This window comes from Chelonoidis abingdonii, chromosome 22 (genome assembly GCF_003597395.2).
Source record: "Chelonoidis abingdonii isolate Lonesome George chromosome 22, CheloAbing_2.0, whole genome shotgun sequence".
In the NCBI taxonomy this organism is placed as follows: domain Eukaryota; kingdom Metazoa; phylum Chordata; order Testudines; family Testudinidae; genus Chelonoidis; species Chelonoidis abingdonii.
This window is the reverse complement of record NC_133790.1, coordinates 33,139,603-33,166,374: the sequence shown is the minus strand read 5'-3', so window position 1 is coordinate 33,166,374 and position 26,772 is coordinate 33,139,603. Positions and strand designations below refer to the sequence as shown.

At 50.9% G+C, this 26,772-nt stretch overlaps 1 protein-coding gene across 1 annotated transcript; it reads left to right on the top strand.

Moving 5' to 3' along the window:
- The first annotated feature begins 1,515 nt into the window (after positions 1-1,515).
- Positions 1,516-26,561, top strand: PES1 (pescadillo ribosomal biogenesis factor 1). The gene is made up of 15 exons (XM_032793741.2): positions 1,516-1,598; positions 2,347-2,426; positions 9,215-9,368; positions 10,192-10,301; positions 14,196-14,367; positions 14,802-14,891; positions 18,135-18,251; positions 18,561-18,638; positions 19,106-19,195; positions 19,379-19,509; positions 20,034-20,159; positions 20,494-20,678; positions 20,924-21,057; positions 22,163-22,330; positions 23,376-26,561. Exons 1-15 carry the CDS (start codon positions 1,575-1,577, stop codon positions 23,457-23,459), a joined length of 1,743 nt encoding a protein of 580 aa, XP_032649632.1. The 5' UTR covers positions 1,516-1,574; the 3' UTR covers positions 23,460-26,561.
- Positions 26,562-26,772: the final 211 nt, after the last annotated feature.

The window sequence follows — 26,772 nt, the reverse complement described above, 5'->3', positions numbered from 1 at the left end:
GTTGCAAAGAAGGCCAACAGCATATTGGGCTGTATTAGTAGGAGCATTGCTAGCAAATTGAGGGAAGTGATTATTCCCCCTCTATTTGGCACTGGTGAGACCACGGCTGGAGTATTGTGTCCAGTTTTGGTCCCCCCACTATAGGAGAGAATCCAACAGAGGGCAACAAAAATGATTAGGGAGCTGGGGCACATGACTTATGAGGAGCAGCTGAGGGAACTGGGGTTATTTAGTCTACAGAAGAGGAATGGGGGATTTGATAGCAGCCTTCAACTACCTGAAGGGGGGTTCCAAAGAGGATGGAGCTAGGCTGCTCTCAGTGATGGTAAATGAAAGAACAAGAAGCAATGGTTTCAAGTTGCAGTGGGGGAGGTCCAGGTTGGATATTAGGAAACACTATTTCACTAGGAGGGTGGTGAAGCACTGAAATGGGTTATGTAAGGAGGTGATGGAATCTCCATCCTTAGAAGTTTTTAAGACCCCTCTTGACAAAGCCCTGGCTGGGATAATTTAGTTGGTGTTGGTCCTGCTTTGAGCAGGGGATTGGACTAGATGACCTCCTGAGGTCTCTTTCAACTTTAATAGTCTATGATCCTACTCATATGATTCTTAGAATAGGAAAAAATAACAGAGACGAGTTCCTAAAACCTTTAGATCTATTTAAATAATATGTCTGTACCCTTCTAGCATCTAAAGTATGCAACTCAGATAGCCCTTTATTAGCCTGCAGCTTTGGAAAAAACACTTGTAAATTAACTGTCTGATTGACATGAAACTTGGAAACTATTTTTGGTAACAACCTGGGATCAGGCGTAAGAACCACCTTGTCTTTCTGCAAAACAGTAAGTGGCAGGTCTGCCATCACAGAATGCACCTTCTGGCTGCTGTTACAGCAACAACAGAGAAGTAAAATGTAGATCACGGTGCTGCTGCCTGAACAACCTTCCCCTTCACACCAGGAAGGAAGGGCTGACAGCCCTGCAAACGGCCCTTGCTTCTAAAACGTCTACAAGCAAATTCCTTTCCTGAGATGCCCAGATGGGCTCCCCAGCCACTGCTCGAAGCATCACAGGCCACTGCGCTGGGCGGCAAAGGCGCTGAACGGACCCACTACAGGCGCTGCCCATCGCCCCTGACACGCCTCATCACAGTCCCGTCCCATTCCCAGCATGCCCCGCGCAAACGCCGGCCCTTCCCACCATGTTCTGCGCACTCTCTGGAACCCTATCCCAGCATGCCCCGCGCTCTCACCTTCCTTATCCCGGCAGGCCCCGCGACCCCAGGGTCTGGCCTACTCATGCCTGAGGGGCTGCGCGGGGCGCCCCTCTCGGCCTTCCCGAGGCTCCCCCCACCTCGGGCCGGCGGCGCTGCAGGCTCCGCGCCGGAAGAGAGGCGGGCGGCCTGGCTCAGTGCCGCTTGGATGGTGCCTTCCGCGCAGGCAGCGATCGGGCAGCCCCGACCCGTGGGGTCCTCGGCGAGCCGTGCGTTGCGCTCCACGCGGGGAATCTGCGAGCAGCCGCCTCCAGAGCCGGAAGAGCGGCGGGCGGGAGCGTGGCCGCTGCTGCGCCGGAGCCATGGGCGGCCTGGAGAAGAAGAAGGTACCGGCGCGGGCAGCGCGCGACGGCTGTTCGGACGCGCCCCTCCCCGCTGCCTGCGGCCCGCTGGGGGCTCGTTCCCGGCGCTGGGCAGCGGGTCCCGAGCTCGCTTCTCTCCGGCGCTGCGCAGGGAACGAGCGGAGTGCGGTGTCCCCGCGGGGGCCGTGGGCTGGACTCGGTCGCCTTTCGAACGTGCCAGGGCTCCGCTCGCTGCGAGCAGGGTCTCGGCCTCTGGCTCCGGGCGGGTCTGCCCTGGCGCGCCCCTTTCCGTGCAGACAGGAGCGAAGGGCAGGGCACGTGCTGGCGCCCGGTAGCCATCGAGAGTGTCACTCTTCCACCCCCACTGCATTCGTGCTCTTCGTGGCCTCTGCTGGCCAGTTCTTAAGGTGCCCACAAACCGCTTCCAGCTATGTGTCAGGGCCCCTCGTGTAAATCCCTCTCTTGCCTCAGCTGCTGTGGGTTCCTCCCTATATGTCCCGCACTCAGGTAATAATTCATGGACTATTACTGCCATTGATAGATTCCTGAGATCCTAGGGATCTGTTCTTTAAAGGATCCTCAATTTGGAGGTGAGCATCTTTTTCTGTATCTTGGATCCTGTGTGGATTAGACTGCTTAATACCTGTGGTGAGTTACTCACCTCACGGTCCCTGAATCAGACGTTAGTTTTCCTTGTGCTCAGTGATCCCAGTTCAAGATCACTTCTGTTCCCTGGGCTGCTAATGAATCTTTGTCTTTGTTTTTTCTAAAGTACCAGAGGGGATCTGCCACAAACTACATCACTAGAAACAAGGCCCGGAAGAAACTACAGCTGAGCCTCGCAGACTTCAGGTAAGGAATGGTTTAGTGTTTCCAGGTGAGGTTAGTCATGCTGAATTGTCAGCCTTGGATATTGACTTGTTCTGTTCACTTGTAATGTGACATTCAGTGCAAGAGCTGTCCAGCCTCCTTTGCCAATTTGTGATAGTCCTGCCCTCGCAGGATTTCTCTTCTAGAGGCGAGAGGGGATTCTATTTGTTTATGTATATATAGGTTGCTTCTCTCAGCCAATTCAGTGTTTTGCCTGTGTTAAGGTTGCTAGTAAGCATATAAAGAGATGTGAGTGTCTGTTCTTAGTGCATGTCCACACTGGCACTTTACAGCGCTGCAACTTTCTCGCTCAGGAGTGTGAAAAAATACACACTGAGTGCTGCAAGTTTCAGTGCTGTTACATGCCAGTATAGACAGTGCACCCGCACTGGGAGCTACGCCCCTCCTGGTGGTGATTGCCGTAACTACACAAGCCATGGCAACACTTTAATGTTGCCAGTGTAGACGAGCCCTTAGTGAACTGTTTACAAAATCACTGTTCTTCTACCCTTTTTTTGCACATACCTGGGGCTCAAACTTTAGATCCTCCTGAAACTGAACTCAGTTGCTCAGAATCTGTCTCAACTGGTATATAGTACCCATTCTCTGTGGGGAAGCAATATTGGAATGTTGTTAAGGGTAAAACTTGTAACTCCAGATTGTCGAAGCCCAAATGATGCACTAAAGAGATTCAAATCCCCATGTGTTGCATTGGGAAGCATGTAGAAGTGTACATAAGACCATGTCTATACAAGCTTTGGTCAATGCAAGTTATGTTGGGATAAAGACACTTTAGTTGTATACTTGTCTCCTTGTGTCAGCGTGACAGATTTTTGTTACCAATTTGCTTGGGCTACAGTTGATTAAGCTGGGCCATAGGGGTTTTTTTTAGAGAGGAGGTGACAAAGCACACCAAGGGTTTAAGTTTTTTAATTATTTATTAATAAAATAATGAAATACAACAGAGTGTGCTGGGAATGCCTTTATGTTACTTAGGGGAAGAAAGAAAGCACTAGAGCCCCAAGCCCTAACCCACTCTTATACTTGCATACACATTATCTAAAACTGGCTAGGCCTGGGTGTAATGTAAGAAGAGGAGGAGGAGGGGTGGATGGGAGTTTTTGCCCTTGGCCCAGGTTGTTTGGGGAATTTGCTGTAATTTTTTAATTGCTTTAGCTTTTGGGAGGGTTTTTAAGTTTTGGTTTTTTGAGGGGGGTGTTGTTGCTTAGGGCCCTTTGCGCCTGGTGCTTTTGGTACCAGTTTTAATTGGCTTCCTGTGGCCTTTTTGGCTGCTTAAAATACACCGGATTTGGAGATTTGTTGTTGTTCTTGTTGTTGCTTTATTTCCTTTGTTTCTGCTGCTATTTTTGCAGCTTTGCTTTACTTAGTGGGTGTTTTTTCTTCTTCTTTTTTTTTTTTTTTTTTTTTTTTTTTTTACAACTGGGCAGCTATAAATTAGTTTGCAGATTATTTGTTGAGCCCATGACCTTGGGCTGGGGCCAGCGACTTATGGAGCTAGCTAAGTGCTGAGTTAACTCGTTCTCTGCTTTTTTCTTTCTCTCTCCCCCTGCCTCTCATACTCCTGCAAAGGAATCTTCCCTTACCCGCTTACACACCTTTGACCCTCCCCAAAATGCTTTGTGATGTTTGCAACAGCATTAGCCACATACAATACTGATCTGCCTTTCCTAGGGACTCCCTGAGGAAGGGGGCCATTGGGGTGTGACATCAGCACTGCACACACTCACCAGCAGTGCTTGTGTCGATGCACAGTGTGGTGCACCATGGGTAGTCCAGCGCTCTGTCTCTTGGGAAGCTTTGGCAATGCATGATGAGTCATAGAATCATAGACTATCAGGGTTGGAAGGGACCTCAGGAGGTCATCTAGTCCAACCCCCTGCTCAGAGCAGGACCAATTCCCAACTAAATCATCCCAGCCAGGGCTTTGTCAAGCCTGACCTTAAAAACCTCCAAGGAAGGAGATTCCACCGCCTTTCCTAGGTAACCCATTCCAGTGCTTTACCACCCTCCTAGTGAAAAAGTTATTCCTAAAATCCAACCTAAACCTCCCCCACTGCAACTTGAGACCATTACTACTTGTTCTGTCATCTGCTACCACTAAGAACAGTCTAGATCCATCCTCTTTGGAATCCCCTTTCAGGTCATTGAAAGCAGCTATCAAATCCCCCCTCATTCTTCTCTTCTGCAGACTAAACAATCCGAGTTCCCTCAGCCTCTCCTCATAAATCATGTGCTTCAGCCCCCTAATAATTTTTGCTGCCCTCCGCTGGACTCTTTCCAATTTTTCCACATCCTTCTTGTAGTGTGGTGCCCAAAACTGGACACAGTACTCCAGATGAGGCCTCACCCATGTTGAATAGAGTCGCTGGGGTGGCTGGGAGCAAGGGTCAACTTAACATTATGGGATGGAGAGAGTTGCACACTGTGATCTAAATCCCATAATTTTTCACACCCGTTAAAAAAAACAAAAACAATCCCACAAATCTGCACAGCCCTCCTCCTCACTGTTTGTCACCTTTAATAGAATCACAGAGCCTGCACAGATCTGCACTATTGGCATAAGTGTTGCAAGCACAGGGCGCATGCTCCTCCGATATTTTACAGAGCCTCAAGAACTGAAGTAGTGGGGAACAAAATGACTTCTTGGAGGACAGATTGCTGTGGGACATAGTGAGAACTCATTCAGGGTTGTTGATGGTGTTCACAGAGCAGCTGTATGTGGTGGAGTGCCTGTTCTGGGACTGAGAAACGAGCTCTTACTGGTGGAATCACATCAAAATGCAGGCTTGTGATGACAAGCAGTGGCTGCAGCACTTTTGCGTGCAGAAGGCCACATTCCTAGAACTGTGCTGAGCTCGCCCCAGCCCTTCAGTATAGGGACACCAAACTGAGTACAGTGCTGACAGTGGAGAAGTGAGTAAAACATTGTTGAAATTTGTAATGCAAGATTGCTACTGGTCAAGGAGAAATTATTTTGCAGTTGGAAAATCCACTGTGGGGCTATTGTCATGCAAGTGTGCAGAGCCCCTACTATTTAGGATTGTAACTCTCAGCAAAGTGCAAGACATAGTGGTTGGCTTTGCAGCAGTGGAGTTCCTGACCTGTGGTGGCGCCATAGGGATATATGTGTGCCATCTGTTTGGGCACTAGACCACCTTGCCACAGAGTACATTAATGGAAAGGACTACTTTTCTATGGTTGTTCAAGCGCTGTGGATCACTGGGGACACTTCACTGACATCAGCCTAGGCTGGTTCAGGGAAAGGGCATGACACTTACGTGTTTAAGAACACAGGACTGTTCATAAAGTCACAAGCAGGGACTTTCTTTCCTGATTGGTGGATTGCCATTGGTGATGTTAAAATGCCAATAGTGATCCTAGGTGACCCAGCCTACCCTTTACTTCTCTGGCTTATGAAGCTGTACACTGGCCTCTTCAACAGCATCAAGGAGAGATTCAACTTCTGGCTCAGCAGGTGCAGAATGACAGTTGAATGTGCTTTTTGATTGATTGAAGGGACATTGGTGGTGTTTATTCACAAGATTAGATAGGGGGGCGGTAATTCCCAATGGTGGTAGCTGCCTGCCATGTCCTGCATATCATCTGTGAAGTAAAGGGGGGTGGGGGAAAATTGCTGCTGGGATGAAGGGCAGAGGTGGACTTCTGTCTGCTGAGTTTGAACAAGGGCTATTAGAAGAGCTCAACAGGAAGCTATATGACTCGGAGAATTTGAAAGTGCACTTTACTCCTGGGGGAATTCTCTACCGTTGTGCATGTGCAGAATTTATGGACCATGCAGAATTTTTTTTTCTCTCTGCAGAAAACACATTCTGCTGGAGATGTGCTGCAGTTGCACTTTTTGCCCATCAGGGGCTGCTGTAATGCCCGGAGAGAGATCTCCCACCCACCCACACCCAACAACCCTCCACGTTCACACCCAGGTCCCTTCCCTCCCTCTCCCTTAGCTCCTCTGTTACCCCTGACTCCCTCAAGCCTTTGCACTGCTTCAGAGGGATGCAGGAAATATGGTTCTGTATTGTAGTTTAAAGGAATTATTACACCAAGTTCTCTATTAATTTGCCTAGTAAGAAATCTGTTTATCAAAAAAACACTTCCTGAATCTTTTTGCTGTCTATATTGTTACAGACATACTTACTTACATATTTTGAAATTAATTACCAATATAATTGAAACTGATGTGATTCTTGTGTTATATTGACAAACAAAATTTAGTGCCAAATTCCCGCAGGAGTAGCACTTTAAGAGTGAGCCACAGTAATGCATTGTGGTGTACTGTGCTCTCCCTGGCCCTGCTATTTTAGGGCTGGTTAGGAACTGGCACTGACAAGGCACCTATTAATTTTGCAGTGCTTGGTGTGCATTTGTGATTGTTACACTGTGTCACTGATCTTACGGGTTGTGTCCCACTGTATATAGTGACAAGTGGGTGCTTTCAGAACTGCTAGGCACTCTGCAGCATATGGTGTGAACGAATAAAGATCAATTAGTTTTCCAAATAATATAACTTTATTCAGTAACAATACCAGTGCAAAAAAAGTGTGTGTGATTTAAACGCAAATACAATAAAAAGATAATATATTAAAGGAACAGAACGTAACAAGGAGAAAACATTTTTAGTTGCACACACTGATGTGTGAGAGTCGCAGCTGCTGTATATGTGAAGCTGTCATTGTCCTTAATGTCCCTTGGGGTGGAGGGGCAAGGAGGGGGATGTGGCCCCTGATGCTACCTGCAGTGATGAGGGGGTGGGGCTGTGGCTGTAAGAGGTTCCGTAATGGAATTCTCCATGGACTGCAAAGGAAGGTGAGCCTGTGGTAGCTGAACCACAAAATCTGCAGCATTTGTGTTTTGCTGCTGGAGAAGCCCCATAATGGTCCTGGTGCATCTCTCTCTCCTTTCTCCTCTCTGCTTTTTCCTTCTCCAGGCAATCTGCAATATTTACCCTCCAGGCCCTGTGCTCACAGTCTGATAGCTGCACTGGCTTGTAGGATCTCGCTGAACATGTTATCCTGAGTTGTCATCTTTCTTCTTCTTATCTGCTTCAGGTGCTCCGCCCACATGTGGAGGGGGAAATCCCTCAAGGCTGCAATGGCAGCAGCTACAGATACAGCACACAGACATGCCATTGTCAGTATAATCCCAGCAGAGAGCGAAAGTTAAGATTCAAAAAACCATTGGAAGAGAATTAGAGAGTATCTCCATGAAAGTTTTATTGAAATCTTTCAGGAGGATTCGAGGAACATCCCTGTATACATAAATAAACAGCTCCACATGCTTCTCCTCCCCATTGCCTGATGCTGAAGGGCGGCAGTTCTCAAACTGTGGGTCAGGACCCCAAAATGGGTCACAACCCCATTTTAATGAGGTCAGCAGGGCTGACTTAGACTTGCTGACGCCGCCTCCCCCCCCCCCCCCCCCCCCCCACTTGGGCTTCCGTTCCCCCTCCTGGTGTCACGTCATGTAATTTTTGTTATCAGAAGGGGGTTGTAGTGCAATGAAGTTTGAGAACATCTGCTACAGGGAAATGAAAAGTAGATGACGCTACCTCTCTTCATTGTACTGCTACCTTCCTAGTACGAGTAATTTAACAAAAAGGCAGTAGCTGTATCCACTGTGAGGGTGCCGTCACTGTAATGGGAAATACATTTACACACCTGCCTGAGGATCCTTCCCCTGCATTAAGCTCGCCTGTGCTCGACTGACTGGACTGCGGTGGAGTCTCAAACAGGTCCTGGCTTGTGGCATAGTTGGACCCTCCCTCTCCCCCAACCACATGTGTCTCATCCTCCTTCACCTCCTCTTTGTCTTGGCTGCTCATGCCAAGGTCCTGTGACTGGGGCGCCATGGAGTTATCCATAGTGGTTTGTGGGGTGTTGGTATCTCCATCAAGTATAGAATGAAGCTCTTTGGGTCTGCGGCTTGGCATCAAATTGATTATTGGCCTTTTTGGCCTTCTGGTATGCTGGACACAGTTCCTTTGCTTTCACTTGGTACTGCTGCTGGTCCCTGTTGTACCCTTTCTCCTGCATCTCCCATGCAATCTGCTCATAGATGTTCACGTTTCTATGGCTGGTCCATGGCTGTGGCTGTGCCACTGTAAGGTCTCTAGTGTAGATATAGCTTCAGCCTGTGACACAGGTGTTTATATTCTTGGGAAAGTGCCTTGAGTAGCACAGCTGCCTTAGAAGGAGCTTGAATCTTTATTCTGAAAGACTGCACACAATGACAGTACTTTACAGATCCTCCTGTAAACAATTAGGAGAGAATGACTGTTGGGCCCAGTGCTGCTTAACACTATTTGGAGCGTAGCCTTGAGTAGTATGTTCCAAACTCTACTGCAGCTCTGTATGCTGCAATGCTGTGTATGGCGACTTAGCACAGATCCTGCAAAGTCTGTTGCAGGGAATGTCCCAAACTACTTTCCAAATCAAACATTAGACCCATGCAGGGGATGGGCTTGAGTATTTCCTGGTTTTCAGAGGTTTCTTCACTGCCCACTGTCTACCTTGTGGAAGGGCACGAGGCCTCACTAGGCCACCTGAACTCTCTATTAATAAAGTTTGGTGGCATTCAATTAACAAAGCCCTCCAAGTAGCTTTCACCTGATAAACTTCTGCAGCGCCTGGCCTTCAGTGGCTTGGAGGTGAAATGCTCTGCATCCCATTACCAATGCCTTGAGCCATCCAGTGTCTTTGTGTGGTTTCTGATCTCCTCTGTCTGTATTACAGGCGTCTGTGTATCCTGAAGGGGATCTACCCCCATGAGCCCAAACACAAGAAAAAGGTGAACAAAGGTTCCACTGCTGCTCGGACTTTTTACCTCCTCAAAGACATCAAGTTCCTCCTTCATGAGCCCATTGTCAACAAGTTTCGGGAGTATAAGGTAGGCTGGGAGGCCCAGGGCCAGCTGAGACCTGCGAGTTATATTAGCTCTGTTCCATTTGAAAGAGACATTACTCTACCACCGCTCTACATACAGGCTCTGGAGCTCCTGTCCTCCCTTGCCTGGGCTGCTGTCCACCTCCCATTTGGTTGTGCATATTCCTAACGTGCCATGGCTCTTGGGGCTGCTCTTGTCATGGGCAGTCTGGGCTTTGGAAACCAAAGGAGGCAGGCACAAGCTGCTGTGTGTGACTTCTTAGGCTGGTGGCCTGGTCGAGTGGGAAAATGCTGATCTGAAGCCTTGCTGGTGCAGATGGTCTGTTGTTGTAGATCCAGCTGTGCTTGTTAACATGCTGCAGGACCTTTGCTTAGGATTTTAGGTCTGCGTGAAGAGATGCAGCCCTAGCGGTGGGGCACTTGCATCAACACTAGAGACCAATAATTGGTTTTGACTCTGAGTGGGTGGAGGTGCCTGGTTTGTTACTGTGAGCTGAAGGGCAGAGCTGCATGATCCAGCAAAGAGAGTAGTGGACTGGTAGCCAGGACTCCTGGGTTCTTTCCCCTGCTCTGCTTCTGACTTTCTGGGTGACCTTAGACAAGTCCCCTTAGTCCTCAGTGCCACTGTGTGACGTGGTGGTGTGCTGTGAGAAGGCAGATTTTGAGGCCTGTTTCCTGTTGGGTCTGTTAATCTGCATACACTGTGCTGTAATGGCAGTGATGGAAATGTGCTGTATGCCTTGATCTGAAGTGTGATAGATGCGGGAAGTGGTCACATGATCGCATTCCCTTGTATCAACCCTCTGGCCTCTCTGTCTCTGCTGCAGGTGTTTGTCCGGAAACTCCGGAAAGCGTACGGGAAAAGTGAGTGGAATACCGTGGAGCGGCTGAAAGATAACAAGCCCAGCTACAAGCTTGACCACATCATCAAGGAGAGGTGAGGAGGAGGCTGCCAGGGCTGGGACACCGATAGCACAGTGTGAAGCAGCCCTGTTATTGTATAGCAGATAAGATAACCATGTTGGCTGTCTGGAACTTAGAAGGCTTATTCTGATTGCTTAGATGGATTCTCACTAAACAGCTGGCCCAGGGACTGTCACGCCCCACAGCAGGAGGGCTTGTACCTGGGACACTGCTTGGACTTGACCTCAGGCAGCCTTTTTCAAGCATCCAATCCCATGACTACAGCTCATGTAACCGACTTGTTCCAAGATAGAATCATAGAACTGGAAAGGACCTCGAGAGGTCATCTAGTCTAGTCCCCTGCACTCAAGGCAGGACTAGATATTATCTAGACCATCCTTGATAGGTGTTTGTCCAACCCCCAATGATGGAGATTCCGTAACCTCCCTAGGCAATTTATTCCAGTGCTTAACCACCCTGACAGTTAGGAAGTTTTTCCTAATGTCCAACCTAAATGGCCCTTGCTGCAATTTAAGCCAATTGCTTCTTGTCCTAGCTGCAGAGGTTAAAAACAATTTTTCTCTCTCCTCGTAACAACTTTTATGTACTTGAAAACTGTTATGTTCCCTCTCAGTCTTCTCTTCTCTAGGCTAAACAAACCCAATTTTTTTTACTCTTCCCTCATAGGTCATGTTTTCTAGATCTTTAATCATTTTTGTTGCTCTTCTCTGGACTTTTTCCAATTTGTCCACATCTTTCCTGAAATGTGGTTGTGCCCAGAACTGGACACAATACTCCGTTTGAAGCCTAATCAGCATGAAGTATAGTGGAAGAATTACTTCTTGTCTTGCTTACAACACTCCTGCTAATACATCTCAGAATGTTTGCCTTTTTGCAACAGCATTTCACTGTTGACTCGTATTTAGCTTGTGATCCGTTGTGACCCCCAGATCCCTTTCCACAGTGCTCCTTCTTAAACAGTCATTTCCCATTTTGTATATGTGCAACTGATTGTTCCTTCCTAAGTGGAGTACTTTGCATTTGTCCTTATTGAATTTCATCCTATTTACTTCAAACCAATTCTCCAGTTTGTCCAGATCATTTTGAATTGTAATCCTATCCTCCAAAGCACTTGCAACCCCTCCCAGCTTCATATCGTCCTCAAACTTTATAAGTGTACTCTTTATGCCATTATCTAAATCATTGATGAAGATATTGAACAGAACCAGACCCCAAACTGATCCCTGCAGGACCCCACTTGTTTTGCCCTTTTAGCATTACTGTGAACCACTGATATTACTCTCTGGGAATGATTTTCCAACCAGTTATGCACCCACCTTGTAGTAGCACCATCTGGGTTGTATTTCCCTAGTTTGTTTGAGACGGTGATGCGAGACAGTATCAAAAGTCTTACTGAAGTGAAGATATACCACTTCCTGCCCCCATCCCCAAGGCTTGTTACCCTGTCAAAGAAAGCTGTCAGGTTGGCTTGACACAAGTTGTTCTTGACAAATCCATGTTGACTGTTACCTACCACCTTGTTATCTTCTGGGTGTTTGCAAATTGATTGCTTAATTATTTGCTCCATTATCTTTCCGGATACAGAAGTTAAGCTGACTGGTCTGTAATTCCATCGGGTTGTCCTTATTTCCCTTTTTATAGATGGGCACTAGATTTGCCCTTTTCCAGTCTTCTGAAATGTCTCCCATCTTCCATGACTTTTCAAAGATAATTGCTAATGACTCGGATATCTCCTCAGTCAGCTCCTTGAGTATTCTAGGATGCATTTTATCAGGCTCTGGTGATTTGAAGACATCTAACTTACCTAAAAAAACAGGAGTACTTGTGGCACCTTAGAGACTAACAAATTTATTTGAGCATAAGCTTTTGTGGGCTACAGCCGACTTCTTCGGATGCATAGAATGGAACGTATATTGAGGAGCTATATATATACACATACAGAGAGCATGAAAAGGGTTGTAGCCCACAAAATCTTATGCTTAAATAAATTTGTTAGTCTCTAAGGTGCCACAAGTACTCCTGTTCTTTTTGCGGATACAGACTAGCACGGCTGCTACTCTGAAACCTAACTTGTCTAAGTAATTTTTGACTTGTTCCTTCCGTATTTTAGATTCTGATCCTACCTCATTTTCACTGGCATTCACTATGTTAAACGTCCAATCACCACCGACCTGCTTGGTGAAAACTGAAACAAAGAAGTCATTAAGCACCTCTGCCATTTTCACATTTTCTATTATAGTTTTTCCCCCTCGTTGAGTAACTGGCCTACTCTGTCCTTGGTCTTCCTCTTGCTTCTAATGTATTTGTAGAATGTTTTCTTGTTTCCTTTTATGTCCCTAGCTAGTTTGATCTCATTTTGTGCCTTGGCTTTTCTAATTTTTGTCCCTACATACTTGTATTACTTGTTTATATTCATCCTTTTTAATTTAACTGAGTTTCCACTTTTTGTAGGATGCTTTTTTTGAGTTTTAGGTCACTGAAGATCTGGTTAAGCCAGGGTGGTCTCTTGCCATATTTCCTATCTTTTCTACACAGTGGTATAGTTTGCTGTTTCTGTGAGTTGCATCATTGCCTTTAAAATGTTTGTTTAAACTGCTGCTTATGAGGTTGGAGACAATGGGACAAAGCAGGGTTGAGCCTGTGCAGCCTTAGTACAAGTTCCAGGGCCCAGGGTGCTGTGTGATACCTAGCAGGGTGTCATGGGCTCCCCTTCTCTCCCTGAGTGGTGATTTCAAAGATGATGCTCAGAGCCACTCCTAGAGGAGTGTGAACCATGCAGATGATCTGCTCAGTCACATGGTGACTTCAGTGAAACATGAAGGACGCACCCACCAATGTGCCGTTATCAGCAGAGCTGATCTGTGTTCTGGTGGTGCATGGAGGCCTCAGCTGAGGTCAGGACCCTATTGTGCTAGGTGACGGAGAGCTGACAGTCTACATAGACAAGACAGTGGCTGGGAGGGGAAACGGCCAGAGAATGGAAGATGCACGGCAGAGCCAGGAGTAGAACCTAGGTCTTATGACTCCCAGATCAATGGCCTAGCCCAAGCCCATGCTGCCTCCCGCCTCTCTTGGTAAGGGTTTTGTTGCAGGGTTTGTTCTGTGTGTTTTCTGACAGCACTGCGGAGCAGATTTTCAAAGGTCGTTGGCACTGAACGGTGCAGCAAGGTGCCTACTTTTGGAAACTGCCTTAGGTGCCTAAATACCTTTGAGACTCTTTTTCTCTCTCCTCCTGCTGATTGTAAAGATCAAGGATCGGTACGGACAGTCACAGTAACACCAATAGTAGTGCAGACCAGCTGGGCATTGGAGTCCATAGTAGCTGTGGTGGGACCATAACCAGACCCAAATGAGTGTTCACAAGCTAATGCCTGTGGCGTGGGTTGGTGAAACGTCCATTGTACACAATGCAAACACACACAGCGTATGAGCCAGGGAGCCGCAAGTGTTCGTACAAGTCAGGCAAAGGGAACATGATTTGTTATTACACTAGTGAGCTTCCCAGGCTGTCTCCATCTCATTCCTCCCTACGGTGTGTTTCCTCTGTGCCACAAGTGTAGGTGTGTGTGCCTGGGGAGGCTTGTTCACTACTGAACGGCACCAGAGTGAGTCTGGACTCTGACCCCCACTAGGGGGAGCAGTGTCTCTGCAGATCCCATGGCTTTGTTGGCATCTGGCGGCAGCTGTGGTAGTGAGGAGCTCAGGGATGAGGAAGCCTGCTCTCTGGAACTGGTCTGAGATGGCCCCAAACTTGGCTCACAGGGGCCACCCAGCAACTGTTGGAAGGTCTCAGTTTTGGCCACTCCTGGGCTGGGTGCAAGTGCCGTCACCTTAGCCACGTGGGAGGATGCTGCTGTTTGGAGCCCCCTCCTGCTCTCACCGGGATTCTCTCCTGTGGTGGCTGCAGATACCCAACCTTCATCGATGCCCTGCGGGACCTGGATGATGCACTGTCCATGTGTTTCCTCTTTGCCACCTTCCCGCGCACTGGCAAGTGCCATGTGCAGACCATCCAGCTGTGCCGCCGCCTCACTGTGGAGTTCCTCAACTATATCATCGCCTCCCGCTCCCTGCACAAGGTGAGAGTCCCCTGCTAGCATAGGCCCTTCGCCCACCTGGGCAGCGCAGTGAAGGCATCGCAAGAGGCACCCTTTTGTGGCTGGCTGGGCAGTTGGGCTCAGAGATGCCTTTGGTTCCAGAGCATCTAGTCACCAACTAATGCTTGCCCTGAGAGTTCCCATGGAGAAGTGGGTGAGAGGCCTCCTGCAGCAGGGTAATGCTATGCTGTTGTCAGCTTGTGCTCTGGAAAAAATTCACTCTCCGGATAGTGAGGGGTTAACGGATGTCAGTCTCCTGCCTAGTACAGATCTGAGAGCCCTGCTTACGCTGCTGGAGGCGGGGTCTGAATGCATGTGGGATTCAGTGTGCTAGACAGGCTGTCTCCTGCCAGCGGCCGTGCCCCCTTCCCCCTGCCCCTCCTTCTCTAGCTCCTCTCCCTTTGCTCTCCCGCCAGGTGTTCCTGTCCATCAAAGGGATCTATTACCAGGCCGAGGTGCTGGGGCAGCCCATCACCTGGATTGCTCCATATGCCTTTGCCCATGATGTGAGTAGCATCTGATCTGCTCGTGTGTGTGTCTGTCCATCTCCCAACCTCCCTAAGGCCTGTGAATGAGATGGAGGGGCTCTAGTATTCCTCCATCAGTATGTAGGGGGGTGTCCCAGGAGTGGGCAGGTTGGTTCCTTGAAGCTGCTGTAGCTGAGCTGCCCCCCTGCATTGCAGCATGGCGCATAGTGGCCAGGATATCCTGGGACATGATGCCCAGGGAACCATCTGAAACAGCCTCTCCCCTGCTCCTCTGGGGCGCCCCTGCCTCTGGATCAGAGTCACCACCTTGCATGCACTAGTCATCAGCTCTGGTGCTGGCTCATTGTTCTCCTCTTGGGCTGAAAATGATTAACTTTAACAAAGTTCAGAGATTAACTAGGGCTGGGTGGTGAGTGGGATGAAAGAGGAACAGAGCCTTCCCTAGTGAGCTCACCAGCTCCCAGACAGCTCCAGTTGGTGGAGACTCAAAGCTGGTCCCATCAGAGCATTTGGGGAGTGGGGGTGGGGTCTCAGCCGTAATCCTGGGGCCAGGGTCCCTCATTAGCTGCTAACTGTGTCCACGCAGGCCAGGCAGACTGCACTGCTCTGTAGAGGTCACAGCTGTCTCGGGCAGTGTGGGGCACTCTTTGCTGCTCTCTGCCTGCCCCCGGCCAGTGAAGGTGGGGAGAGTCTGTTGTTATCATCTTGACACAGAAGCTGGGATTTGTTTCCAGTTCAGTCGTGCTGGAGCTGGGACTTGGAGAGCAGCTGGGGATGGGGATGCTAGTGTCTGGGCTTCAGGAGGGGAGCCAGGCTGTTAGACTGCAAATGTCATCTTCTGGAAAATCTCCTTTAGATGAAGGCTATGAGGTGCTATGAACAGGACTTTGCTTTGCTGCACAGGTTAGATGTGAGATGAGGGTGCAATGGGCAGCAAACAGAGCAGGGTCCTGCAGTGACAACGGGGTGACCATGTTGTCACGGTCTTTCGATACATATGCACAAAGCGGGAGAGTTAAGGCTGAATGGCCCCTGCTGTCCCCTGCTTGTCAGCATTTCACTTTGCCACTGGCTGAGTCTCTCTCCATACTTATTTGGGCCCCTGTTACCATGGCATCTGAGTTCCACAGCGCTGCTGAGAGGGCTCTCATCCCCATTGTACAGGGGGGCAGTGGAGGCACAGAGACTAAGTGACTGCCTTAAGTCACAGGATGTTTGTTGCGGAGCAGGAATCAAACTCAGGTCTTCTCAGGCTAGAACACTGGCCACTGGGTCATCCCTTTGGTTTTGCTCTAGTTATAGATTCATAGAGTAAAAGTCAGAAAGGACCACTATGATCATGTAGTCTGACTTTCTGTATGAAACAGACCAGAGAGCTTCACGCCACGATTCCTGCATCAGGCTCAGAACTTCTGCCTGAGCTAGAGTATCTCTTTGAAGATCCTGCTCGCTTCCCCTTCTGACATGTCCTATCGACCTCAATTTCTAGTTCCCACTGCCCCAGGAAGGTGTCTCTCTTCCCCCTCCCCCTCAGCTATGTCTCTGCTGGGTTATTCATTTACTGGCTGGGAACTGTATTGTGCTCCTCCAGTTGGCTGGAAATCAATGACCTTTGCTGATCTTTAAGTCACTCTGGGGCCACTCCTGAGATCTGCCCGACCCCTCCAGACTGAGCAGCAGACAGTCCTGGAGATGCTGTACAGCCATCTCCAGCTGAACCTGCCCAATCCAGGGCTTTGGCCACAGGCACTCCTCCTGTGCCTTTCACTTTCTCTTGGTGATTCCCTGGAGGGTCTCCAAGGTGATTGAACTGAGCCGCACTGGCAGGACCCAGGAGTCCTCCCTGTTAGTCGCGTGCTTTAAGACCAACCTCTTGTGGCTGCAACTGCAGGTCTGCCATGCTCTGGGGAACCTCTCTTGTGTGGGTTCCCTTGTTCTTTGGCTGTCCTGGGGTTCCCAGGGCAGCGTGTGGGTGACATGCAGGCAGTGCCATTAGGGACTACTCTGATGCTAACACATCACACCCTGCCTTGCTAGGGGAGTGGGTAGGGGGGGACTCTGCAGGCTCCCTCCCATCAACCCTCAAGCACCTTTTCCCAAGGTTATTACCTCCCTGCAGTGCCTGCTCAGAGTGCTTAATGAGCTGCCTGGAAATGGCTGGCCTGGGGCATGGAAGGAGCTCCTGTGAACGCTAGGTGAGGGGGATGAGTCTATAATGCAGGGTCAGTGAGTTTCTTCCTGCTGTTGCCTGGAGATTGAGCTTTCCCTAGCTCACTGTGCAGGGGGAGCAGCACCAGGTGGAGGGCTGAACAATACCTTGTCCCTGGTGCGGGGGGGAAGACAGCCTGGCTCAGCTGTCGTGGGGCTGAGCACTTGCCAGGCAGACAGCTCTCAGGCTTGTGTGCGCGGGGCTGGGGGGGTACAGTAGTGTTATCTGAGAGACCCAGGCATGGGAACTAGGGTTGTAGGGGGTGCTGCAGCACCCCTAGGTTTCACTGTGAGAAGTTGCTTTAAACAGAGGCCTCCTAGTCTATGCTGCGTGCCTCCCTAGGGGGTGCTAAGGAACATTTTGGGGGCGTGAAGCTTAGACCTGGGTCAACCCCCAGAGGGGTGGGGAGGGAGCACCACCCAGTTTCACTCCTGGCCCCAGCCTGGCTGCTGGCCCTGTTGCCAGTCCGAGGGCTCTGCTTCTGGCCCTGGTGCTGAGTATTGGCTGCAGGGCCCGAGACTCTACTCCCAGCCCTGCATGCGGGATCCTGTCTGCCATCGGCTCCGCGCCTGGCTATGAGCCTAGCCCAGCTGCAGGACCCTTGCCTGGGGCTCTGCTCCTGCCTCCACTTATGGTCCCAGCCAGGCCCCCCTTGTCCCTATCAACATCCTCCTTTCCCAGAGCCATAGCCACTCCTGGCCCCAGCTCTGGGGGGTGCAGACAGGGATAAGAGGGAGAGCAAGGTAATTGAGGGCCACTATCTTTTAGCACCCCCACTGTAAAAAGTGTTCCATTGCCACTGCTGAGGGACACAGAAAGGCAGAGTCTTTCCCAGCCCAAGATCGTGCAGTGAGTCAATGGCAGACCTGCAGAGAGAACCCAGGTGTCCTGCGGCCTTCCCTTTAGAGAGCTGAACTCTTCTTCCTCCACCCCAAGCTGGTCAGGCAAGAATGTACGTTGCCTGGGCCTGTGTGTGGGGGGAGGTGCTAGTTTCACTGCTCCCCCCCAAGCTCTGTTGATGCCCCTGGTTGAACTCCCACTGTCTCTTCCAGCACCCAACGGATGTGGACTACAGGGTCATGGCAACCTTCACGGAGTTCTACACCACACTGCTGGGCTTTGTGAACTTCCGCCTCTACCAGTCCCTCAACCTGCACTACCCCCCCAAGGTGAGGGGCAAGGGGCACCGCCGGGGCTTATGAGTCCAGGCCTCTGGGACGAAGGGGAGAGGTGACTTGCAGCAGGGCTGGGGCACCTCAGTGTGATCCAGGCTCTTCCCTTGCCCAGGTGCTTAGTGTTGGGGCACCAGCCAGTCCTCAGCTGCGCTGCATGACCCTACCGGTGGGGCGGGAATGCTGTAGGTGAGCATAGAAGGGTCGGATCCTGCTGGAAGGGTGGTGTTGTCTGTGAGGCTGGGGAAGGGAGCAGCAGGATCATGCCAGACTCTGGCCTTGCCATCACCCTTTTCCCCTCTGTAGATTGAAGGCCAGGCTGAGGCAGAGTGGAAGCCGGAGGAGGGGCAGGCGTATGCCATGGACTCGGAGAGCTACATGGAGGTGAGAGACCCTGCCTGGCATGTGGACCCTACATGACACCCTAGAGCTGGTTAATGGGCCCTGAGCCACATATCACCTCAGGCATGAACCCTTCCCCTCCAGGGGGGATCCTTCATAGCTGGACACTCCCCAGCTGCCCCGGGGGGTGGGGCGCAGAGCCTGCCATTCTTGGCTGCCTTGGCTGGGGAGCTGGGCCCCGCTCCCTGATGCACTTGGTATTGTTTGTAGCCATGCAAATAAAAGGGACCTTGATCTCTGAGGCAGGGGCTAGAGGGGAGCCATTCCCTGGTGCCATGCAACGGACCAGGTACATTATGGGGCTTCCTTTGAGCCCTTGGGTACTGGCTGCAGCTGGAGGTGGGATAAGAAAGACTTGCAGCCTGGGTCCTGCCCTGGGATCTTAACTACCTTTCCGAGCAGCCTACGAGGAGCTGTGTGAGACGTGTTGCTGGTCTTTCCCACTGCAGAAGCTGTCGGCTCTGAGTGCCAGCCTAGCCCGAGTGGTAGCACCAAACCGAGAAGACGAAGTGCAGGTGGATGAGTTCCCTGTGGATGGGGTAAGAGCTCAGCAGGTTGAATTTATCACTGCTCCAAGTCCCCACACACCTTGAAGGAGGCTGGCGGGGCAGGGACAGCCACGAGGGAGGGGGCTGCCCCTGTCCCTCTCCTTGTCTAGGGTTGGCATGTGGGGAGGGGAGGGCTTGGCAGAGGAGCTTCTCACAGCACCTTGCTCTGGCCAGGAGAGTGCGGAGCAGGAGGCGGCAAGGAAGAAGGAGCAGGAGGCAGTAGAGAAGCAGAAGAAGCTGTTTGAGGGGCTGCGGTTCTTCCTGAACAGAGAGGTGCCTCGGGAGCCCTTAGCTTTCATCATCCGGTATGTGCCGATCCCATTCTTCCTCCCTCAGAGTGAGCCGGGGAGGCAGGATGCAGACCAGACTCCCTAGGGGACTGAACTGGGCGGGTGCCAAGTCCAGGAGTAAGTGGGGAGCAAGGGCAATATTAGTGATGGAGGAAGCCCATGAGCCACCTGGAGACCTTCTACCCATGAAAGCAGGATTAACCCAGGCATGATGTTCCGGGGAGCCCTGCTCATGAGAGTTACCCAGTGAGGCTGGGGTACACAGAGTCCCCTGGAGCAGCCTTGGAACCTGACTGTGGCCATGAGAAGGTGCTGTGGGCCGCTTGACAAGGCTGAGGGAGAGGATCTGCATTTCTGCTCCTCTTGGCAATCCAGGCTTCTCCAGTCTTAGCCTTGTGGGATGTCATCATGTCCCTGCAAGTTTCCAGTGCAAATGGTGAGGCCCCTGTGTGTCCCACACGGGACTCTGTTCCCTGCCCCTCAGCTGATGCTGGGCTCTCCCTGCCCAGCCGGATTCATGAGTGTTTCTCATTGGGCAGGTGTTTTGGAGGCAAAGTGTCTTGGGACAAGTCTGTGTGTATCGGTGCCACCTACGATGTGAGGGACCCAAACATCACCCACCAGATTGTCGACCGGCCCAGCCTGGAGAAACAGGTGATAGGCAGGTGAGCTCTGTGCCTTTGCCTGGGTGAGATCTGATCCTCTGCACAGGTGGCAGGAGAGGCCAACTGATTGTCCTATTCTGGAGCCATCCAGCCCGCTCTTTGCCCTCAGTGTTTCTGTCCTGCTGCCCCTGGGTGTCTGTCTGCTGACTTCAGTGCACTTTGAACCAGGCCCCGGTGAGATGTCTGCCCCAATCCCCTTCTGGTGTGCAAGTGGCCTGCCCCATGTTCTAGGGACCCTGCTGGTGGGGTGTCACCCACCCACATCCATCTCCTCTTGGCTCTTCCCTCCCCTCCACCGCTCTCACTGACTCCATCCCTCTCCCCACTCTCCTAGGTATTACCTCCAGCCGCAGTGGGTGTTCGACTCTGTCAATGCCAAGATGTGCCTCCCGGTGGCTGATTATTTCCCTGGCGTGCTGCTGCCTCCTCACCTCTCACCCTTTGTTTCGGAGAAGGATGGGGACTACATACCACCTGAAAAGCTGAAGCTGCTGGCCCTGCAGAGGGGCGAGAACCCAGGTAATGGGGAGGCCAAGTTCCTAGGATCCGGCCAGCTTTCCCACCTTGGGCATCCTTCACCTCCCCCTGTGTGTCAGTCCCTCCTTCCTTTTGCCCCCCCATCCCAGGTTACCAACAGGTCCTGTAGGAGCACAGACCTGGGAAACATGCACCCAGGCTGTCTGCCAGCCCGAGCAGGCTGGTTCTTCCTGCTCTGCTTAGGGTCAGAATCCTGAATGGTAACTCTGCTCTCTTGCCTTTTCTAGCAGAAGAGAGCGGAGAGGAGGAGGAGGACAGTGGTGGTGATGATGATGATGACGATGACGACGATGACGAAGGCTCTGAAAAGGAAGATGATGGGAAACTGAAGAAGCTGGAAGAGCAGCGATCCCAGGGAAAGGTACCGTGCATAGTTATGGAGCCAGCGTGCCCTGAAGGGGACATCCCCATTGTGGTCAGGGTAGCACTTGCTGGAGGCATGTTGCCGTATGGCTTCCATTCTGAGCCCCCTGCTCAGCTGTGCAGAACACTCTCCTTTGACTCAGTCTCTGCAGGTGACGTCCCCTTCTGAGAGAGCAGGGGCTGAGCAAAGGACTTGGAGCTTGAGGTTGATTTTTTTTGTTTGTTTGTTTTTTTTAAATAAATTAACTGCTTAATCTTTGATGGGGCTCCTGCAGAACAGGCTGGGGTCTGGGCCTGATCTGGCCAGTTTATCCAGGGCTAGCACCTGCCTTTTAATCCAGACCACTCTTCTCCAGCCCCACTGAAATCTGCATAGTGATCGTGCATAGCAAAAACCATTGCTACACGTGCAAGTGCAAAGTCGAGACGCTCTGTATACTCATGGGAGATTGGAGGGGACAGGTCCCCCTCTGTGCCAGTCCACAGAGGACAAGAGTCTGCACAGCCCCAGCTAGGGAACATTGGCTCAAGCAGTAGCTGGTTAAGCTTTTGACTCTGGAGGTCCCTGGTTCAATCCCTGGTATGTTGGACGAATGTGTTCTAGGGACGTGTGTACGCATTGTCTGAGGAACCTTGAAAGTTCCCCCAAGCCAGACAGTGCCGTGCTGCTTTAGTTTTTCTAAAAAAAAAAAAAGGTTTTTGCAATTTGCTTTCTTCTCTCTGTTAGTGCAGTGCTGAGGGAGCACAGCTAAAGTTCCTGCTGCTGGTGGTGCTGGGCACATGCCCTCTTTCCCATGATGGTCTCTGCCTTAATTCCTGTGATGGTAGCTCTGAGCACATCCAGGAGGGACCTTGGTGCATTCTCTGTCATGACATTAATGGCACCTTGTTAGTGGGGTGCTTACTCAGCACTCTGCCTTACCTGCAGACAGTTGTAGCTCACGCTTCCCCAGCTGCTCCAGACTCGGCAGTGGGGTCCCCTCAGGATAGGGCCACCCTGCTGAGGAACGGGCAGCACCGTCTGCAGGGCTGGGGGTGGAGTCCCTTGCAGTCGGTGAAGCAGGGGGTGTCTGAGGTAAATGGCTTTCTTGTGCCCTCCCCAGAAGCTGCCAGTGAAGGTGTCAGCAGGCACAGTGCGGCTGGAGGACAAACAGCGAGCAGCCCAGGAGGAGCAGAGCGAGGAGAAGCGTCTCGCCATCATGATGATGAAGAAGAGGGAGAAGTACCTCTACCAGAAAATCATGTTTGGGAAGAAGCGCAAAGTCCGAGAGGTATTGTGGCCAGCGCTCCCTCCTCAGCATGCAGATAGCCCCCTGGTCACTAGAGCAGGCCTATAGGCCTTAACACTCAGCCTGCTCCCACCACAAAACGCACACTAGTGAAGAGAGGGTGGGTTACCCGAACTGAATCAGGCTGCAGCGAGTTCTAACTGGATGGGGATGACATAACACTGGGGGAGTGCTGCTTAACAAATGGGGAAACTGAGGCACAGAGCCAGTGACTTGCTCGGTGTCCCAGGGAGGGTTGAAGCCTTCACAGTGATTAGAACAGAGTTGCTGACTCCCAGCCCTGTGCTCAGTCCATTAGGCAATGCTGCCTCTCCATGGTGTATACAGAACAGGAGAAGCCACTGAGGGAGGATTGTGCATTCAGATACTTGGGCCTGGGTTCAGCAGTAATGGAAATGATGGTGTAAACTTCTTGGGGAGGGGGGCTTTTTCTACAACACCTCCCCTGGACCACTTGGTCTGTAATGGACACCCACCCCGTACCTCGCCTCTGGACTTGGCCCTTGGGGCTTTCACCTGGGGCTTGCTGACATTGAATAAATGGGAGAAAGACGGCCTTTGCTACTGGAGGCACTTCCACCCCCCAGAGCATCTGAGTTCCTCCTCCTCCCCCCTGTCCCCGCACAGCTCTCACTGCCTGCTGGGGTGGGTGGAAGTCTAAGCCTGGTGCAGAGCTCTGGCCTGGGATTCAGCGAGGTTAGGTCCCTGATGTGGTCCTGGGGTGTCCCAGGAGGCCTGTGTCCATAGCAGTGATGTGTACCATGAGTCAGCATTCCCCATCTCACCCCTACCCCCCCCCCAAAAAAAAAACCAAAAAACAAAGCTAGAGCTAGTGAGTGACTTAGCTAACTGGCCTGATCCAGCAGCAGGCCCAGAGCTAGGGGTGGCCTGGACGCTGAGATTGAAGTATCATCTCCTCCACTGTTGAAGGGGGTTTGAGTTTGGCTCTAGCATGACTGTAACAGGCACAGGGGAAGAACTGTCAACCGTGTTCAGGGGTTAATCTGGGCGGCTTCTCACCCCACAGGCGACCAGACTTGCCGAGAAGAGGAAAGCTCATGATGCTGCCACAAAATCAGAGAAGAAAACCAAGAAGGTGCGACGGGAGTGACGGGTCTGTCGGGCTCTGCCCTCCCTCCAGGACTGGAGCTACCCCTTGGCCCAAGAGACCTGCTTTCTAGGCTGTACCTTGGGCCTTCTCCAGGACAGGCCATACAACAGAAGCCACCAGCATCTGGCCAGCCGTGACCTTCAGCTCTGTCAGTGCTCTGGGGACACCCTCAATTACCACCTATCCCCTCTATTTAAAAACAAAACCAACCTCTTCCCCGATCCTCTGGGACCCCATCCAAGGCGAGGATGCGGGATTGTTCTTTGTCTGCTTCACCTACTCCAATGCTAACAGGTCATGGGTGAGAGGGGGCAGTGGATATCCCTCACCTGGTCTTTCCTGGCAGAGCCTCCAGATAGGCAGATGAGGGGTGTGGAAAGGGAAGAATCCTTCCCGTGGCTGCAGCAGATCATGGATGCAGCCAAAGGTCCCCAGAGAAGCCAAATGGCTTGTTAAGTGTCAGCAGCTCTCCTTAGGTCAGGGGAGGGGAGGCTGTGCCTGGTGCAGGCAAACATCTTGGGGCTCTGGGTACGGGTAAAAGCGGGACCCAGGGTAAGCTGGCCCAGGCCCTGAGCTGGGGCTCCTCCAGCAGGCTGGGCACCCTGGAGCCTGCGGCAGGTGCCGCTCTCAGAGGGAGGGTCCCTTTGCTGTTTCCTTTGCAGGCTGGGGATCTGCACCGTCCCTTGCAGCCAGTACAGGCAGGTTGTGGGGCCTCCTGGGAAAAGCTGGCCCTCCCCCCTGCCCCTTAGCTCCTCTCCTCACAGGGGCCTGTAAATGACTGATTTTTACTGTACTTTATTAAAGTCAGTTTTCACAGCTGGTCTTCCACAGGGTCTGTCCCCTCCTGCTTGGTGCTGGCAGGGCTGGAATAGTGTTTCAGGTGCCTGTTTGCAGACACTGCGGTGCCATCAGTATTAGATGGCATCTGAGCAGCAGGGTTGGAGATCTCGGAGGTGCCTAAATGTTGGCCTAAGGCACCTAAAACAACTGTTAGGTCTTGTCTATGCAACAGTGGCTGCGGCAGCACAGCCGCTGCACTGCAGTTGTAGCCCTTTAGCATAGACACTTCCTACATCGAGGCTAGGGGGCTGTCTGTGGCTGTACTTATTCCACCTCTCTGAGACGCAGTATCGAGGTTGGTGGAAGAAGTCTTCCCTCAGCCTAGCTGTGTCTGTGCTGGGTGTTTCGCAGTCCTGAGTGATGTAGCTGGATCCATAAGTTTTAAGGGTGGGCCAGGCCTAGGTTCCTCTGTGGCTTTAGCCCAGATATACCAAGTGACTGGTCCAAGATCCCCCAGGCAGCCTAGCAAAGCAGGGCCTTGACTCAGGGTGTCAGTCCCAGTTCTTCAGTGGGCCATCCTTCTCCATAGTCCCACTATGTTAGTCCACTCTCAGGGCCCCACCCTACTCTTTTGCCATACTGCCCTTTAGTTGCAGCACCAGCGGCTCATTGACATGGCAAATGGAACTGCGATAACTAAGTTAATCGTAACGTATGCCTTTTGTGGGAGTTTTACTCGGTGCAGGGGGTGATCCACATGTTTATGGTTCAGTATTTGAGTTTTTAGGTGCAAAGAAAGGGAGAGAAGCAGTGGTGAGGAGTCACTGGTTTTATAATCCCTAGCTCTCCAGCACTTTCAAAGAGGTCCATAGCATCCTCTTTTTACAGCTGGAGAGGCTGCGGCACAGGGAGGTGAGGTCAGCCTGCCAGGGGTAGTGCTGGGAATAGAACTCAGGTTTCCTGAGTCTTATTCCAGTGTTCAATCTACTGGGCTACACTGCCTCTCTAGCTGCAGCCAGCCAGAGAGAGGAGCAGCTTAGCTAAAAGGAGCCAGAGAGATCTGCCCAATGTGTGTTGGAGTTACTGGACATGCTCTTTCCGTGAAGTGTAGGCAGTCTTGCCGGTTCCATGTGTTCACCCTCTGAAAGATGAGCCAAGGGGCAAAGGTTATAAATATGGGAGTTGGGGAGAGTCCTGTGGATGCAGTGGCGGATTGACCCAGAACCGAGAGAGGGCTGCTGTGGAGACTTCATCCCTGATCTACTAGCTTTGGATCTAGCCCTGCTGCTCTGAGTAGTTTGCCATTGAAATCAATGGGGGGCTGGTATACAAGGCAGCTGCTCATCTGAGCCCCTTTTCTTTGTCATGTGGCTCCGTGCAGTGAGAGGCAGGCAACCTCACCAAATGCCTGCCAGACAGCAATGGATGATGTCTGATGTGCACCAGCCTGCACAGGGTCTGAATGGGTAAAAAGCTCTGCATTGCAGTACTCCACCCTCTGAACTGTGAACTTCCTGCCACTGGAAATTATTTTGCACAGTTAAAAATACTGATTAGTTTCTATGTCTAAGCAAGGGCCCAGCCCTCTGATTTTAAATTGCAGATCATAAGGGAATGATAAGGGTGTGGCTGGCTGGAGCATGCAAGATTGGACTCTACTTCCAACCTGAGCTAAATTCTGCTCATAAACTTTAGTACCTGTCATGTGGTGGGGGGTTGGGGAGGAGGTTAAAACCTGTATTTTGCAGATGGCCCCTGTTTTTATAAAGTGTTGAACCAAAAGCTGGGATCCAAACAGTCTGGACAGCAATATGGGGTGAAAGCAGACTCCTAGTTTTGTGTCTTCTGTCTCTGCTTAAAGTAAGGGCAGTATATCAACGGAGAGATAGTAATGCTTTCCAGACCACTGTCTGCTGCTTGATAGCCTTCTTCTTGTGCCAGCCTAGGGCCTGGCTTGAGCAGACCATACCAACTTGGGTGTATTTTGTACAAGCTACACAGAGCCACCAAACTCCTGTAATTGGGATTGTAGTTTCAATTGAAAAGACTCATGCCCCAGCCTGCTTCAGCACGTCTCAGTATCTTCACACCAGTCTGCTCAAACCACCACCATTGTATTCTGAGCAATGTCTGTCATACAGACCATGTCCCCTAAAACCTTCCATTGTTAAACTGCAGCAGTGCAACACAATGAGAGATGTAAGAAGGCAATGACTGGTTGATACTACAAGTAAAGGAAATTTTTTGAATGAAGTGATGTTTTTTTTCATCGAAAAACAGCCTTGTTTTTTAAATAAAGCTTTTTTTTTCCCCTTCAGAAAATTCTTTTTCACTTTTCTATGTAAATTTGTTGGTGGTTGAGTTTTATTTCTTGGTTTTCCTTCTTTTCTCCCTCCCTCTCTTCCCTATTTTTTTGTTAATTTTTTAATATAATTTTTCCCCAAACTAAAAAATTAACAAAACACTTTTTTTAAAAATTGACCCATTTTGAACCTTGCTGAAGAAATATAGTTGAATTAATTTGTACATTTTT